The 15,791-nt window shown below is 42.6% G+C and overlaps 1 protein-coding gene across 7 annotated transcripts in view; it reads left to right on the top strand.

Moving 5' to 3' along the window:
* FGGY (FGGY carbohydrate kinase domain containing) overlaps positions 1–15,791 on the top strand; it is a 412,417-nt gene that overhangs the window by 264,235 nt on the left and 132,391 nt on the right. For all 7 annotated transcript variants that reach the window (XM_014542556.1, XM_014542559.1, XM_005869840.2 and 4 more), the window contains one exon: positions 6,793–6,900. In XM_014542556.1, the coding sequence (XP_014398042.1) occupies positions 6,793–6,900 (108 nt within the window). The remainder of the gene's footprint in view (positions 1–6,792; positions 6,901–15,791) is intronic.

Here is a 15,791-nt window from a genome sequence, read left to right as displayed (position 1 = left end):
TAAAGGATTTAAGTGGGGAAAATGATATAAGTAGGTGTGTGTATTGGAATGATCATTGTGCTGGAGGTATGGAAGTTGGAGGCTCTGAGCCAGACTTGTGAAGGGGTGCAGGGTGAAGGACAATATTTGAGGCAGGGACACCATCTTAATCACTGTTGCAATAATCCAAGCAAGAGGTGATACAGGGCTGGACTAAAATAGTGGCAATGGGGAGAAGCAGAAGAACCTGTATTTGAGAAATAGAGGTAACAGTACATGTGACCTATGGTGGGCAAAAGAGAGAGATGAAAAAGTCAAGAATGGTATCCTAGTAGATGGGTAAACAGGGTACCATTCATTGAGACAGGAACCCCAAAACCAGAGTGGCCCAGGGAGGAAGGAGGGCAAGCTCTATTTTAGACATGTTGAGTAGACATTCAGGTCAAATGTCCAACATAGAACCCAAGAACAAAATCTGAGTTTGGGATAAATATTTGGGACTCCACAGCCTAAAAATTATTATTACACACATGGGAGCAGATGGGCTGCCCTCAGGAGATGTGGTGAGTGAGATGAGCACAGACGAGGCATGCAGGAGGGAAGAGGAGGAAGAGCCTACCAAAGAGACAGAGCGAGCAAGGGCTAGAGGCTGGACCGAACCAAAGACTTTGGGCTCCATATCTTTCCACTGTCCCATAAAGAAATATAATTAAACTGTCTATTGTTTCACATTTCTTGAGAGCATTTATGTCCTTGAGTATACATTATACCAGTTATGACTCATACAAAACTCTGTGGTAGACAAGATGATCTTCATTTTTAGATGAAGAAACTGAGTCTCAGAGAGGCTCAAAAGCTAATAAATGACAGAATCAGAATTGAAACCCAGATTAGTCTGACTCCAAGATCTATCTATGCTCACACTATTAAACCACATTCACTGCTCTACACGTGCCCTCACTCTTGTAGGAGAGGCAAATGATTCATTACATTTGAATCTGAGAAGTGCAGACATGGAGGTGACTGCTTAGAGCCCCCATTCATAAACGGAATTCTCTGTGCTCTCTTTTCGTATTGTGTAGTGAGTAGGGAGTTGGCTGGAATGTGTACAAATGGTTTTTTCTAGTAAGATGATAGCACAGTCCATTTGGAAGGAGAGATGAGCCACCACGGAAATACTCGGTCCCACACATGCTTGCGGCTACCCTCTGAAATTCCCAACCTGGCTGGAGGCACTCAAAACAAAACCTCCTGCTCCCTCCCAGGACCACTGGCGCCTGGAGCCTGCCTCCTGCCCCTGCCAGAGGCTTAGGCCAACCTCCGGGTGATGGGGAGGGGAGGGCAGAAGTTGATGGTGCTGGAGTTGCTCCCTGCTCTGAGCCCAGTCATCTCTCCCCAGGGAGGTGTCAGCAGGCGCCTAGGCTTTATCACCGCAGGGAAAGTCAGCCGACAGTAACACAGTAACTCAGCTTTGGGTGAAAAGCAGCCAGTGGCATCCACACATGGAGCCAGGTTGGGCGCACGCATGAAAAGAGGCAGGAGCATGTGGAGAGGGGCTTCTAATCCCTGCTCTACCACCTCTGATCCATGTGATTCTGGGCAGTTTGCTGACCCTCCCCACACCTAGCTGGAAGGCTGGAAGTGGGCTGTGGAGGTTTAACCCCACACCCTCGCAGGGTAATTGTAAGCCTGGATGCAGATGTCAGTCACTGGATCACTGGATGTCTGATTTACTCCCCAGCCCGGTGGTGCACATCAGCTCCTACTAGACTGTAAACTTCAGGAGGACAGGGAGTATGTCCCTTACGTTGCTCAGAGGCCAATGTTTCTACATCTTTTCATGTTTAAAACAGTAGTTTGAATTCAGTGTGTATGCAATAAATATTTGTGGAATATTTATCCAGCTAATATAAGATACTGTAGATAGTAGCCATTAAATACAACCATGAAGGCCACAGTCAAGAAACCCTGCAGTACCCAGCTGGTGTGGCTCAGTGGTTGAGCGTTGACCTATGAACCAGGAGGTTATAGTTCGATTCCTGATTGGGGCACATGCCTGGGTTTTGGGCTTGATCCCCAGTATGGGGCGTGCAGGAGGCAGCCGATCAACGATTCTCTCTCATCGTTGATGTTTCTCTCTCTCCCTCTCCCTTCCTCTCTGAAATCAATCAAAATATATATATTTAAAAAACAAAAACCTGCAGTAATCTTGTCCATAGGTCAGAGAGCAGTGGAGGAAAGTGGGTACTTGGAGAAGCTCCAAGAGATTGCCCAGTGCAACCCCATGAGGCCAGGCCATGTAGGGGCAGAGTCCGTGCAGAAATGGATTGCTGGAGAGTTCTGCTTGACCAGCTGGGATGGAATGACTCAACTTTATGGAATCTTAGAGGATTTTGAAGACAAAAAAGGTGTTAAACATCTCTAGTCCAATTTTATTCATTTTACTAGAGGTCTGGTGCATGAAATTCATGCACTGGGGGGTGTACCTCAGCCCAGCCTGCACCCTCTCCAATCTGGGACCCCTCGAGAGATGTCCGACTGCCGGTTTAGGATCCCTGTGGGATCGGGCCTAAACCGGCAGTCGGATATCCCTCTCACAATTCGGGACTGTTGGCTCCCAACTGCTCACCTGCCTGCTTGCCTGATTGCCCCTAACTGCTTCTGCCTGCCAGCCTGATCACCCCCTACCCACTCTCCTGCCAGCCTGATCAATGCCTAACTGCTCCCCTGCTGGCCTGATTGCCCCCAACTGCTCTCCCCTGCCGGCCTGATCGCCCACAACTGTCCTCCCCTGCCGGCCATCTTGTGGTGGCCATCTTGTGATGACATGGGGGCAGCCATCTTATGATCACTTGGGGGCGACTATCTTCTGACGACATGGGCACAGCCATCTGTGACCACATGGGGGTGGCCATCTTGTGCAAGGACATGATGGTCAATTTACATATTACCTCTTTATTATATAGGATATATGAGGAGAAGGAGGTCTAGAGAGGAAATAAGTTGATAGTTCATAGCTTGGATCCTGACTTCCTTTTCTACTATTTACTAGTTATTTAATCTCCTTCACCTTCAATTGGTGGAGTATAACAGTAGAACCTACCTCATTGGGTTGTCACGAGTAGAAAATGTGACAGTGTCTCTAAAGAGCCTGGAAGCTTCTTTGGCACAATAATAAGCACACAATAACTTTAGCAATTACATTTTATTATTTCATTCTTATTTCTCTATTGTTATTGACTGACTTAGAGAGTGGTTTCACTGAAGCTTTTTCCCACCCACAGTAGTTTAAAAATTGATTTTTTGACAAGCAGAACGGTATGTTGAGGCAAAAATACACCCATCCTTCAAACTGTATGCTTTTTTATTTAAAGTAAGTTGCAGAACTTTAAGCTAAGCCCTCATGAAAATCAGAATGCTTGTTCAGCTTCATGACTCTGAGCCTTGCCCACACAGCCCTTTCTGCCCAGATGCTCCTCCCTCTCTGCCTATGGAAACACTTACTCCTCTAGTCCGAGCTCCCAGGTGGCCGCCTCTGGGAAGTGCTCACTCTTTTCCAGGCAGTTTGGGCTCCTACCATGTTCCTCTCCTACCTTACTTAACAGTTGGCTTATTTTGTTGTAATTTTTATGTCTGTCTGGTCAGACTAGGAGCTCCTTGAGGAAAGGGACTGCACCACATTTATTACTATTATTGTTATTATAATATTATTATTATTATTTTCCTTATTGTTACAGCCTTGTTATCAATCTCAGTGCCTGGCATGTACTGTGCAGCCAAATGTTTTATTTCATTGTTGGTTTCAATAACTTATTTATATTAAGAATATGTCAAATGTCTGCATACAGTAACAGTACTAAATTGAATAACCATGTACCAATGCCTGTGAAAAGCAATATTATGAGAGAGAATATTGCCACTATCTTTGAAGTTCAAATTTTAACTATAAATGTTAACTATCTTCTTGTCGTATTTTACTTAATATTCTAGCTCTTTGAAGCAATTTTGGATCTTTATTTGAACTTGCCCATAATAAACAATCCTCCAAGTTTCTACCACCTGAAAATATAAGCTTTGCTTCCATATCCTCTTCTGCTTTATTATCAAGAATATTGACTCAGTAGACCAAGGAAGAATCTAGAGACCTCCTTGCATGGTTGCAAGGATATGGTCATTCAACCCAGTCACCTGACTGGTCCATCACACATGCCACATTTCAAGGAGAACTAAGTTTTACTTGGTATTTAACACAAATGATACACTATTTATATGTGATAGCTTATTTAATCTTTATAAAAATTCTCCAACATTCATATTATTCCTACCATTTTGGAAATGAGGAAACAGACCCAGAAAGATTGCCTTGTGTGAGATTCCCTATAAGCATGGTACAGGAATTAAATCACTTAATCCTCATAAAAAAGAGAAACCAGAACTGGCTAGAATGGCAATTGGGAATAGAATCAAGATAGGACTTTGACTTAATCATGCTCTCTCCTTGTTTCTTCACAAATGTATCAGGGCAAACCTATCAAAAGTCTTTTGGAAATGAAGATTCCCTGACCTACTTGTGTTTAAGGCCAGGTTCCTTCCATTGGAGTGAGTCCCTGTTGGTTCTAATGGCTCTTGCTTTCTGCCCTTGAAAGGCAAATGAAGGATTCAAGTGGCAACCTAAAATCATGACCATATTTTGGCAGAGCCGTATCTAGAACCTGTAGAGTGTGATGCCTGGCTGCTTTGTATTTTTATCACCTTGGGCATCTTATTTAACCCTCTGCCTCAGTTTTACACACCTGTAAAATAGGAATAATGATAGAATCTTCCCTTAGGATTTTTATGAGGATTAAGTGACTTCATTCCTGTAATGTCCTTAAAATAAGGCCCTTAGTCAGTACCCGATCAATCTTAGCTGCTGTTGTTGCCAACAGCACCGTTATTAGCGGGAAGCCAGTGTCCTGTACAGACACCTGTCGTCAGCAGAGCAGAATGAACTATCTTCTTTCGGGTAAGAGAGCAGCCTCGAGACCAAGATAACCATCAGCATGCAAACAACTTTCACAAAACTATTTTTAAATATTTAGGTTGATTGCAGAGGATTAAAGCACTCACAAATATACAAATGTGCTTTCTTTTTCTCCCTCAAAACAAGCTGTACTTGGTTCATCCACAAGCGCAGGGCCTGGGAGTGTTGGGAAGTGCTGTGGGAAGCATGTTGCTGTGTCTCTGCTGCCTTGCTTTACCCAGGATGTCTGATGAGAAGCATGTGACTCCAAATGTCTGAGCACAAATAGGAGTCCACTCAGATCTTGCTCCCTGGACAGAGCTGGATGTCTGATGAGAAGCATGTGACTCCAAATGTCTGATCTTGCTCCCTGGACAGAGCCAGGCAGAGCCTCCTGCTGACGTTTCTGAGCAGCAGAACCACAATCTTCTACGAAGTCCTACTGTTTCACCTCAACTGGCGAAATCCTCTAAGTCTAAGCTCATGTCCATTCTCTAAGAAGCCACCTCTGGACCACCTCCCTCCTCACTCCCGGTGCCCCTCCACATTTTCTGTTTTTCTCTACCATCCTGTGGACCACACTGTGTATTTGTGTGTGTGTGTGTGTGTGTGTGTGTGTGTGTGTGTGTGTTTAAAATATGTTTTTATTGATTTCAGAGAGAGAGATAGAAACATCAATGATGAGAGAGAATCATTGATTGGCTGCCTCCTGCACACCTCCTACTAGGGATCGGCCCACAACCCAGGCATGTGCCCTGACGGGGAGTCGAACCATAACCTCCTGGTTCATAAGTCACAACCCAGGCATGTGCCCTGACAGGGAGTCAAACTGTAACCTCCTGGTTCATAAGTTGACGCTCAACGACTGAGCCACACCGGCTGGGCCACACTGTGTTTTGTTTGTTAGTTTCCTTGTGGAGCTCCCTCTAGATAGGCAGCTTCTTGAAAATAAGAACTCTAATTTATCTCTGTGTCCCGAGGACCCAACAGAGGGAGATGGCATGCTGTGAGGTGATTAGTAAGTGCTAGTAGAAGGAAGGGAATGTATCAGTTACGTATTACCACAAAAATGCTAGGTAACAAACAAACACAGCATCTTAGTGACGTACAATAGGACGTGTTTTTGTTCACACATCCCTCAGGGCGGTTCTGGTGATCTGGGCTTGTTAGCGGCTGGTCGACTAGGAGGGTTTGCTGATCTTGTTTTTGCTCTCGTATATGTGAAATGTCACCTGCAACGGCTGGGCTGACGCAGCTCTGTTCATGACTTTCCATCCAGCAGGCGAGCCTGGGCATGCTCTCATGGCAGAGGTAGAGGAGCCAGAGGAGGAGCAGAGAAACACACAGGCCTCTTGAGGGTGAGGCCTGGAAAACTGGCACAGTGTCCCCTCTACCTCATCTGTTGGCCATAAACGGCCAGGCTGGCCCAGGTTCAAGAGGTGGGGACCCCACCTCTCGATGAGAGAAGCTGCAAGGCCACTTTGCAAAGGGGGTGGATACATGGGTGGGTGGGAAATGGGCATCATGTTCACAATCAGTCCGCCATGGAGAGGGAGCCAGCAAGGAAAGTTTTCATTCTTTTCTTCCCACACTGATCTCTTTTGCTATCCTGGCATCTAGGTGGATTTATCAGAAAGGTTTCCACAGATGAAACCATGCCCTTCCTTTAGAGGGAGTGACTTCCCTCCCATGAAAGCTGTTTAATAAGAAGCAAAATGCCATAGTCATGTAATCACTAGACAGGAGGACGAGAAGGCTCCTTCTAGCCCTAAAGGTCAATATTTTCACATGCCTTGTCTCTTTCTTTCCAGATCAGCAAAGACCCGATTTTCGTACCAGGCGTCTGGGGCCCTTATTTCTCAGCCATGGTTCCTGGGTTCTGGCTGAATGAAGGTGGACAGAGTGTGACTGGGAAATTGGTAAGTTGACACTTTTTCATTATGATCTGTAACGTTTTTACACCCATGACCAGCTCATTTGTCACACTACCCATACACTGAGTATCTGGGAGGTTTGCAGGGTCCTAAATCAGAAGAATTAACTTTCTGTTAGTGTGCAGTCTAACCTGTGGAGCATACGAAGCACATGCTTGCCAAAGGAATAAATGTCAGTCTGGGTGGTGATAACTAACCCATCTTCTCATCTATCTTTCACCCAACAATCCTTTCATCATGGCAGCAAGACTGACATTGTATTTTGTGAAAAGGACCACGGTACTCCCTGGCCCAGATCCTTCAGTGGTTCCCCATAGCCCTGAGGACATAGATCAGCAGTTTTCTGTGTGCATCATTCCCTTGTGGTGTTTCCCCTCCAGTCCCACACCTGTACTTGTCACCAAGGCTAGATTGTCTTCCTCATATCTTCCCCAGGACTTAGATTACTCCACTCCTCTGTGCCTTTGTGTGTGCTTTTCTCCTACTCCAAGAGTTCTTTACCACCTTGATCCTTTTACTTGTCCATTAAGACACAACTCTACTTCTTACCACATTCTGTTATGCTTATTAGTTTACTAATCTGCCTTTTCCAGGAATCTGTGAGCTCCAGAAAGGCAGGAATGCTTCTCTTTGTATCAGCTCAGTTCTTAGAAGGTACTTGCTGAAAATTTGTCGAATGCCTGCAGTTGTCCAACAGGGAAGACAGAGATCCAGAAACATGAACTGAGCACTGTGCCAGAGGTACAAGGCACAGAGTTGGCACAAAGCAGGGTTAAGAGACTCTTTTCAGGGAAGAAGGCATTAGTGCTGAGCCTTATACGATAAATAAGAACAAACGAGGAAAGAAGGGTAGGAACACTCTTCTAGGCAGGAGAACTGGCATAGGAACAAAGACATGGGAGTGAAAATAACAAGGCATATTTGAGGGTAATTGAAAATGGTCCAGAATTTCAGCTGTGGCATAAACTTGTCTTAGAAGAATGACTTACCATAAAAGAGAGTTGGGCAGGGACCACATCATAAGAATTCCCTGTAAAGCATGCTAAGGAATTGAATTTTATCTGGTCGACCAAGACCAAGGGGTACCAGTGAAAGGTTGGAAAAATGGACAGGAATGTTCAGATCTCAGTCGTCAAACCTCTGGCTAGCAGCACTGAGAAGAAGGCCTGAGGACATGTGGCTGGAGGCAGGGAGGCCAGTTTTAGTAGGTTCACCCACAGACCAAAAGCCTTGAGGGCTTGGATGAGGACGGTGGCGCTGATGACTGAGGTAAGATTGGCTGGCCTCGGAGGGATTAGACCTGGAAGGCAAGAGAAAATGAAACTTAGCCTCACTTATCCAACCTCACATTTACTATGTTACATAGAAATCATCTGTTGATAGTCTTATTCCCCATCAACTCTTCTAAATTATTCAGTCAAATTAAAAGTGATCTGCCCAGCCGGCATGGCTCAGTGGTTGATCATCGACCTATGAACCAGGAGGTCATGGTTCGATTCTTGGTCAGGGTACATGCCCGGGTTGCTGGCTCGATCCATAGCTGGGGGTGTGCAGGAGGCAGCCAATCAATGAGTCTCTCTGATCGTTGATATTTCTATCTCTCTTTCTCCTTTTCCCTTCCTCTCTGAAGTTAATACAAATGTATATTTTTTAAAACGTGATCTGATCCAAGAAAAAAAAAAAGACAAAAAAGAACCAAAGAAAAAATATTTTTAAGAAGTGATCTGATCCAGAGCTGGATGGAGATGCAAGTACCTGTTAATGTCCATTTCTCAGTGTATTGCTATTTTATGCTTAGCTGCCTCAAATTCACTTTCAGAGTCAGGGGAAGCATAGGTGGTGGATGGCTTCAAAGAGCATATTCTCTGCCCTTGCTCTTGTGACAGGCTACAGAGGCGAATTAAATGAGTTAGACCCCCATCACTCCCTGGTTTTAAGGAGCTCCTTGTCTAGTAGGCAAACTCAGTGAGTGTAAAGTAAATAACATCTGACTGGTCTTCATAACCAGTGCTGGAAATGTCGGGGAGTAAGACATCACTGTATGTCTATGGCACGTTGGGACTGGAGCTTTACATTCTCCTGTTTAAACCAGGGCCATGTATTTATACAGCTTTCAATGTAAATATCTGTTCCTTTTCTGTGACACATTGAAACCCATTACTGAAATATAGCCTTTCTTAACCTTGCATCATGGTGCCATCACCCTTAGCCGACCCAGAACTCATAGAGAACACAGCCCAGAGGCTTTTTACAACAAGGATAAGGATCCAGTAAACTAAGTCTTTGTGCCGGATGCATTGTCCATGGAGCTGTCCATCAACGGGTTTTCGGAGGCTTAGTATGCAAATTGAACATCTGTGTCAGTCTGGAAATGCTTTTCCCAGTATTTGACTCCAAGTTTGCTCTGTTGCTATGGATATAAGCCATCTACATCCAAACGTTATGTTATTGCAGAGAAGAGTTGCTTATTCCTCCTTCCTGAGCCAGAATTTAAATAAAAATGGTAACCTCTTTACCATTAAAAAAAAAAAAACTTCCATAATAGTCCAGGATGGTTTTCCATAGGAGTCATGGGAATTCTTGGCCTTTATCTGGTTAGTTGATTTTGCACCATCAAGCAATCAGGTTGCATTTGTAGTTCCACATTGGGCAGTTCTATATCTATAGTTTCCTTGGACATATGGATGAGGCATGATTGACTCATGGCTTATGAAGAGTGAAATCTTAGGAAATCTAAACACTAGAATAATGGGGTGAAATCTGAATCAAGAAGAAAACAGACTGTCTACTAAAGCATCAGTCCAGGGAGGGCAAGCAAAGAGATAGAAACAAAAAGTAAAATAAGAATAACAATAATGATGGTAATAACAGTAACAACCATCTTCGCACCTTACTGAGTGTGTTGTTTATCTACGGGAAGGATTTGTGTATATAATCTTGTTAATCCTTGAATGGTATTCAAAAGAGTCACAATGCCTGCTATTTTGAAGGCTTATTTCCCAGATTTCATCCCAAGAGCTTTTCACGTACTATCTCATTTAGTCCTCTCAAAACCCCTGTGAGATAGGAACAGATATTGTCCATGTTTTACAGGTTGAGGAATTGAAAGCTGGAGTAGTAAGCACAGCCTGGAGAGATTACCGATGCCCTCAGAGTGGCCTTTTTACATGGTTCCCTTGCAACTCACCTCTCCTTTTCTTTTCCTTATTCTCCTTTGTTCTTTTATGAATTCTGATCTCTGGTTTTACAGTGCATTGCCATCATAGAGGACACCCTAAAAGGAAGTGGCATCTTTTATATTTTGTTTCATATGCACATCGTCTCTCATATGCCATGTCTGAAAGTGTCTGTTCATTATTACAGTGTCACCAGTATATTCTAACCACAGTCATAAATACACCATCTAAAGCAGGAAAGAGGAGAATGGAGATGAGAAGCGGAGCCAAGGGGGGGAAAGAAGAGAGTTTAGAAAAACAAAAATGATATAAACTCTAGATTTGAAAAATAGATATTTTGTCTCATTTCTACAATTAAATACAGATCTTCCATCACAAAGCAAGTTCTTCATTCCAAGCATGTGGATAAATTGGTACTTTGCAAAAAATGTCCATCTGGTTAACTTCAGGATGAAGAAAAAATAGGATAGGATCTTTTCTGGCTCTGGAACCCTTGCTGTTTCATCTGACTGAGATTTGGACTCATTTTTTACTCATTTCAAGCTTGTGCCTCTAATATTTATTTCCCTTAGAAAAGCACACACCCGCACCCCACAGATGATTGATTTCAGTTACATCAGTCAAGCTCCCATCAAGGATTGTCTCGTGCTTGTCAATACTCTCTCCAGAACACTTGTGCAAAACACATTGCTTTTAGCCCAGACTTTTTCCACAGAACTTAAACTCACTGCATCCAGATGCGGAGCTCATTTCCAACTGGACCTTGGCCATCTCTCTCTCCACGCACCCTTTCCTCTCTTACTTGAAGTCACTTTTATTGTGGGAGGTGTTGGGGAAGGAAGGCTACAGCAAGTTTCTAAGCACCCCTGTGGTGACATTAGCTTTCTGGGATCATCACCTTGGGTTGGGTTTTACCTTTGAATTGTTTGAACCCAGAATTTAAATTTATGAACTTGAGCCACAGGGTCACAATGTAGCAGTTTGCCCGGCCTCCTCCCTAATTATCAATGCCAGTCAGCCTGGGGCTAGCCTTAGGAAGATAGTCTATGTGTGAAGAGCTTGCAGTATTCACAGTACTGTACTAGTTATGGTGGTAGTAATTGCATCCCTTCCTTCATTCATTCATTTGTGATTACTCTGAGGCAGTCGAGAATATTATCACATGATTCCAAGAGCTTGCAGTATTCACAGTACTGTACTAGTTATGGAGGTAGTAATTTCATCCCTTCATTCATTCATTTGTGATTACTCTGAGGCAGTAGAGAATATTATCACATGATTCCTCACCTGTGGGTCGCGAACAATGAAAATACATCCTGCATATCAGATATTTACATTACGATTCATAACAGTAGCAAAATTACAGTTATGAAATAGCAACAAAAATAATTTTATGGTTGGGGATCACCACAACATGAGGAACTATATTAAAGGGTCACGGCATTAGGAAGGTTGAGAACCACTGCATTATCTTATGGGAAAGTTGGATATACAACTGATAATTATAATTTATTATTGCACATAACAGTAAATTGCACTGCCCTGCAGCCTGCTGGGAATATGTGTTAAGTGCCAAGCGCTTTTGGGCCCTATTCAGATGCAGTATTTTATCTGATCTTCACAGCATGTGGATGTGTATTATGATGTCAATTTTACTAGTGAATAAATAGAACAGAATAAACAGAACAGTAAGGGAACTTGATCAAGGTCTTTTAGTTATAAGTGGGAGAGGCTGATTCAAACCCAAGTCATCTCCCACAAGCCCCAGACCTTTCCAGAACTGGGTCTGACTTGTATGGATATGTGTTTCTGAGTGTGTCTTAGAGTTCACTTATACATAGATTCCCTTGAGAATCAATTATTGTCAGTTAGTGACTTTCTGTTCAAGCATTGTGAAGCAAATGCAGTTGGCAGGCTTTGTGAGGCCATGAGAGAGATGTACGCATATCAGTATTGACAAGATCTATGTGTAGACATAGGTGTGTCCCCAGCATTTCCCATTAGCTAATTGGAATGATTTCATGGATACAAGGACCAACTCTGCGTAAACAAATGTCTCCCAGATCTCTCCTCCTGCCCAGGCATTCACTATATTTTTTATATACAACCTGGACTCCTACACAGCCAATTCCCTTCTTGCTTCTACTCTTTTCCCTTCTAATTCCTATGTCTTAGTCAGTTGGGACTGCTATAACAAGGTAGCATAGACTGGGTGGCTAACATACAACAGAAATTTACTTCTCACAATTCTAGAGGATGGAAGTCTAGATCTGGTGTCAGCATAGCCAGAGCCCTTTTCCAGGTTTCAGAGGGCCATCTTCTTGTGTCTTCACATGGTTGAAGGGTAGAATTCTGGACTCTTCAGACCCTTCTAAGGGCACTAAACCCATTCATGGACACCATCCACTCTGATGACCTAATCACCTCCCTAAGGCCCCAGCGCCCAACACCATTATATTGTGATTAGGATTTCAATGTATGAATGTTGGGAAGATACAGACTCTTAGTCCACAATACCCTCTCTAAAGATTGCAGTTAATGCAATCTTTCTAAACCTAGATATGACCTCATCACTCTTGATAGCTCTCCAATGATCTATGGAATAAAGTCCAATCTTCTTATAGTGATATTTATTTACACAGCTACTATTTACTGAGTGCCTACTATGTACTAGGCACTGTTGTGAATGAAAAAAAAAGTCAGTGACTAAAACAGCCTCTCTGTCCCCCCCCTCCAAAAATCTGTCCCCTTGTCAAGCTTACAGACTAACAAGAGGAGACAGATAATACACAGAACATGATAAAGCAATAAGTAAATGAATCTTATTTCATGAAATAAGTTGTTCAAAGTAATAGAGAAGGAAAGCTTGTGATTCAGGCAAGCAATTTGCAATTTTAAAAAAGGAGGTCAGGGTAGACCTCATTGAAATGACATTCAAACAAACAACAAGGAAGGAAAGGAAAGCTAGAGGAAGAACCTACCAGGCCTAGGGAACAACCAGTGCAAACATCCTGAGGAGGTTGTCTGCCTGGGACATTACAGAAATAGCAAGGAGGCCACATGGATAGAGCAGTGAACCAAAATGAGAGTTGTAAGGAATAAGTTCAAAGAGGTACTAGGTGTACCGGTTAATAATGCAGATTTTATAATCAAAGAAAACAAAATATTTTCAAGAGAAACATCAAAAATGCTTTATTCAAAGTAATGTCCATCGCTAGCTACTAATTTCCCCTATCTTTCAGGTAATTTGTGGATAACCTCCCAATAGAACTTTTCTTGTTTTGAGGCAAACCATTCAGAGACCTAATATTCCACTTTTTCGTATGTTTTGAAGTGCTGCTTAGAAAGTGTGTGTGCCATTGATGGGAACAAGTGGTAATCTGAAGGAGCAAGGTCTGGTGAATACAGCAGGTACGTTAATACTTCCCAGGCAAGACCTTTTAACGTGTCTTTAACTGGTTTTGAAGTGTGTGATGGTGCATCATCATGAAGCAAAATTACTTTGCCATGTTTTCTGGCACATTCTGGTCGTTTCATGATCAAAATGTGGTTCAAATTGATTATTTGTTGTCGGTAGTGATCAGTATTAATGGTTTCACCTGGTTTTAGAAGCTCATAATACACCACACCTTCCTGATCCCAGCACTGTCTTCTTTCCGAAGCGATTTGGCCTTGCAGTTGATGTTGATGGTTGACCTGGATCAACCCATGATTTTGTGCATTTGGGATTCTCAAAATAAATCCACTTTTCATCGCCAGTCACAATTCAATGCAAAAAAGACTTTCTTTTGTGCCATTGAAGCAACATTTTACTGATGACTTTTCGGTTTTCCATTTGTCTTTTGTTCAGTTGATGTGGCACCCATTTTCCTTCCTTTAAAATCTTTCCCATTGCTTGTAAACGATCAGGAATTGTTTGCTGAGCAATATTTAATCTTTCTGCAAGTTGTTTTTGAGTTTGACATGCATCTTCATCCAATAATGCTTGTAATTGTTGGTCTTCAAACTTTTTCGGTTGACCTGGACGTTATTTGTCTTTCACATCGAAATCATCACTTTTAAAGCGTTTAAACCAGCGTTCACAAGTATCTTGAGATGGAGCATGTTCACCATAAGCTTCCTGAAGTATGATAACCTTCAGCAGCACTTTTCTTCAAAATAAAGTAATGAATTTAGACTTCCCGCAAATGTTCTTTTTTTTGGCACAAAATTCGACATTTTTAAGCATAAAAATATCTATGATGTTAACACCTTCAGAAAATTTGACATATGAAGTTTTGAAGCTTGTTATCAATACAACAAAATAGCATACATAGCAAATCGCATATATATCGACATATGTGTAACTCCATCTATTGAAAAAAATACGCATTATTAACCGCTACACCTAGTAATCAGGGGCCACTGTATGAATTTTAGCTTTTACTCCAATGAAATGGAAAGCCATTGGAGACTAATGAGCACAGGAGAGATACAATAGACAGGTTTTTAAGGGATGCTTCTTGCTGCTCCCTGCTATGTTGGGAATAATCTCTGGGGTGAGAGTGGGGGAGATGGAAGCAGGTGACCAGAGAGAGGCAGTAATCCAGCTGAGAGACGGCGGCAGGGGAGCTGCTAAAAAGTGGTCAAATTTTTATTTATTTTGAAGGTAGACCCAACAGGATTTCCTGATGGAGTGGACATGAAGTGTACAAAAAAGAGAGCGGTCCATTTTTGAAGGATAGCATTGTTATCAATGTAGAAGATTGATTAGATGTCACGGAGGCAGGGGGAGGAAGAAGTCAAGAATTACTCCCAGGTTTCTGACTGTAGTAACTGATATACCCCCTCCATTATTTGTCTTCATCTTAGTAAAGAGCACCATCATTTATATTTTATTAAAGCCAGAAAATTAGGATTAATTCTTAACTCATTTCCCCTCTCTGCCGACATCCAATCCATTACAAAGTCCTATTGATTCTAAGTCCAAAATATATATCACCAGTTCATCTTTGGTTCTCCAACTCCTCTCCCAGCACCATTGGCCAAACCACCATTTTCTCTTTCACAGTCTATGTCAAGTGCATCTTTTATACATGGCATAGAGTTGAGTCTTGCTTTTCTATAGCCTTGTAATCTCTGCTTTTTTAGAGTGTTTAATCTATCTACATTTAATGTAAAGATGAATATGGTTGGATTTAGGTTTTCCATTTTGCTATTTACTATGCCTATTTTTTCTCTGTTTCTTCTTTTCTGCCTTCTTTTGGCTAAATTGAATATTTTTCAATTTTCAGAATTTTTTTTTTTTTAAAGCATCGAAAACCTGTTTGGCCACTTGATCTGACTATCTACACTAATACTAGAGAAACATGGTAATTAGCGTACAACCGCTACCCTTCCCATTGGCTAATCAGCATATCCTTATGCAAATTAACTGTCAGCCAAGATGGCGGCCGGCAGCCATGCACTGAAGCGAGCAGGGAGGCCTGCTTGCTCCAGTGATGGCGAACTCCAACGTTCCCCGCCTGACTTGCTGGCCTCTCAGCTGCAACTCTAAGCAACTATGTTGCAAATATAGAAGCTAAACAAAACCCTAGAAACCGGCTTTCAGTCAGCCGGGCTTCAGCCAGCCGGACCGCAACATTGTATCAAATACAGAAGGTAAAGGCCAGAAACCTGCTTTCAGCAGCGAGGCCTCAGAGCTAAAGCTGGCCCAGAATA

This window comes from Myotis brandtii, unplaced genomic scaffold (assembly GCF_000412655.1).
Source record: "Myotis brandtii unplaced genomic scaffold, ASM41265v1 scaffold304, whole genome shotgun sequence".
Lineage (NCBI taxonomy): Eukaryota > Metazoa > Chordata > Mammalia > Chiroptera > Vespertilionidae > Myotis > Myotis brandtii.
This window is presented reverse-complemented; position numbering and strand designations above follow the sequence as displayed.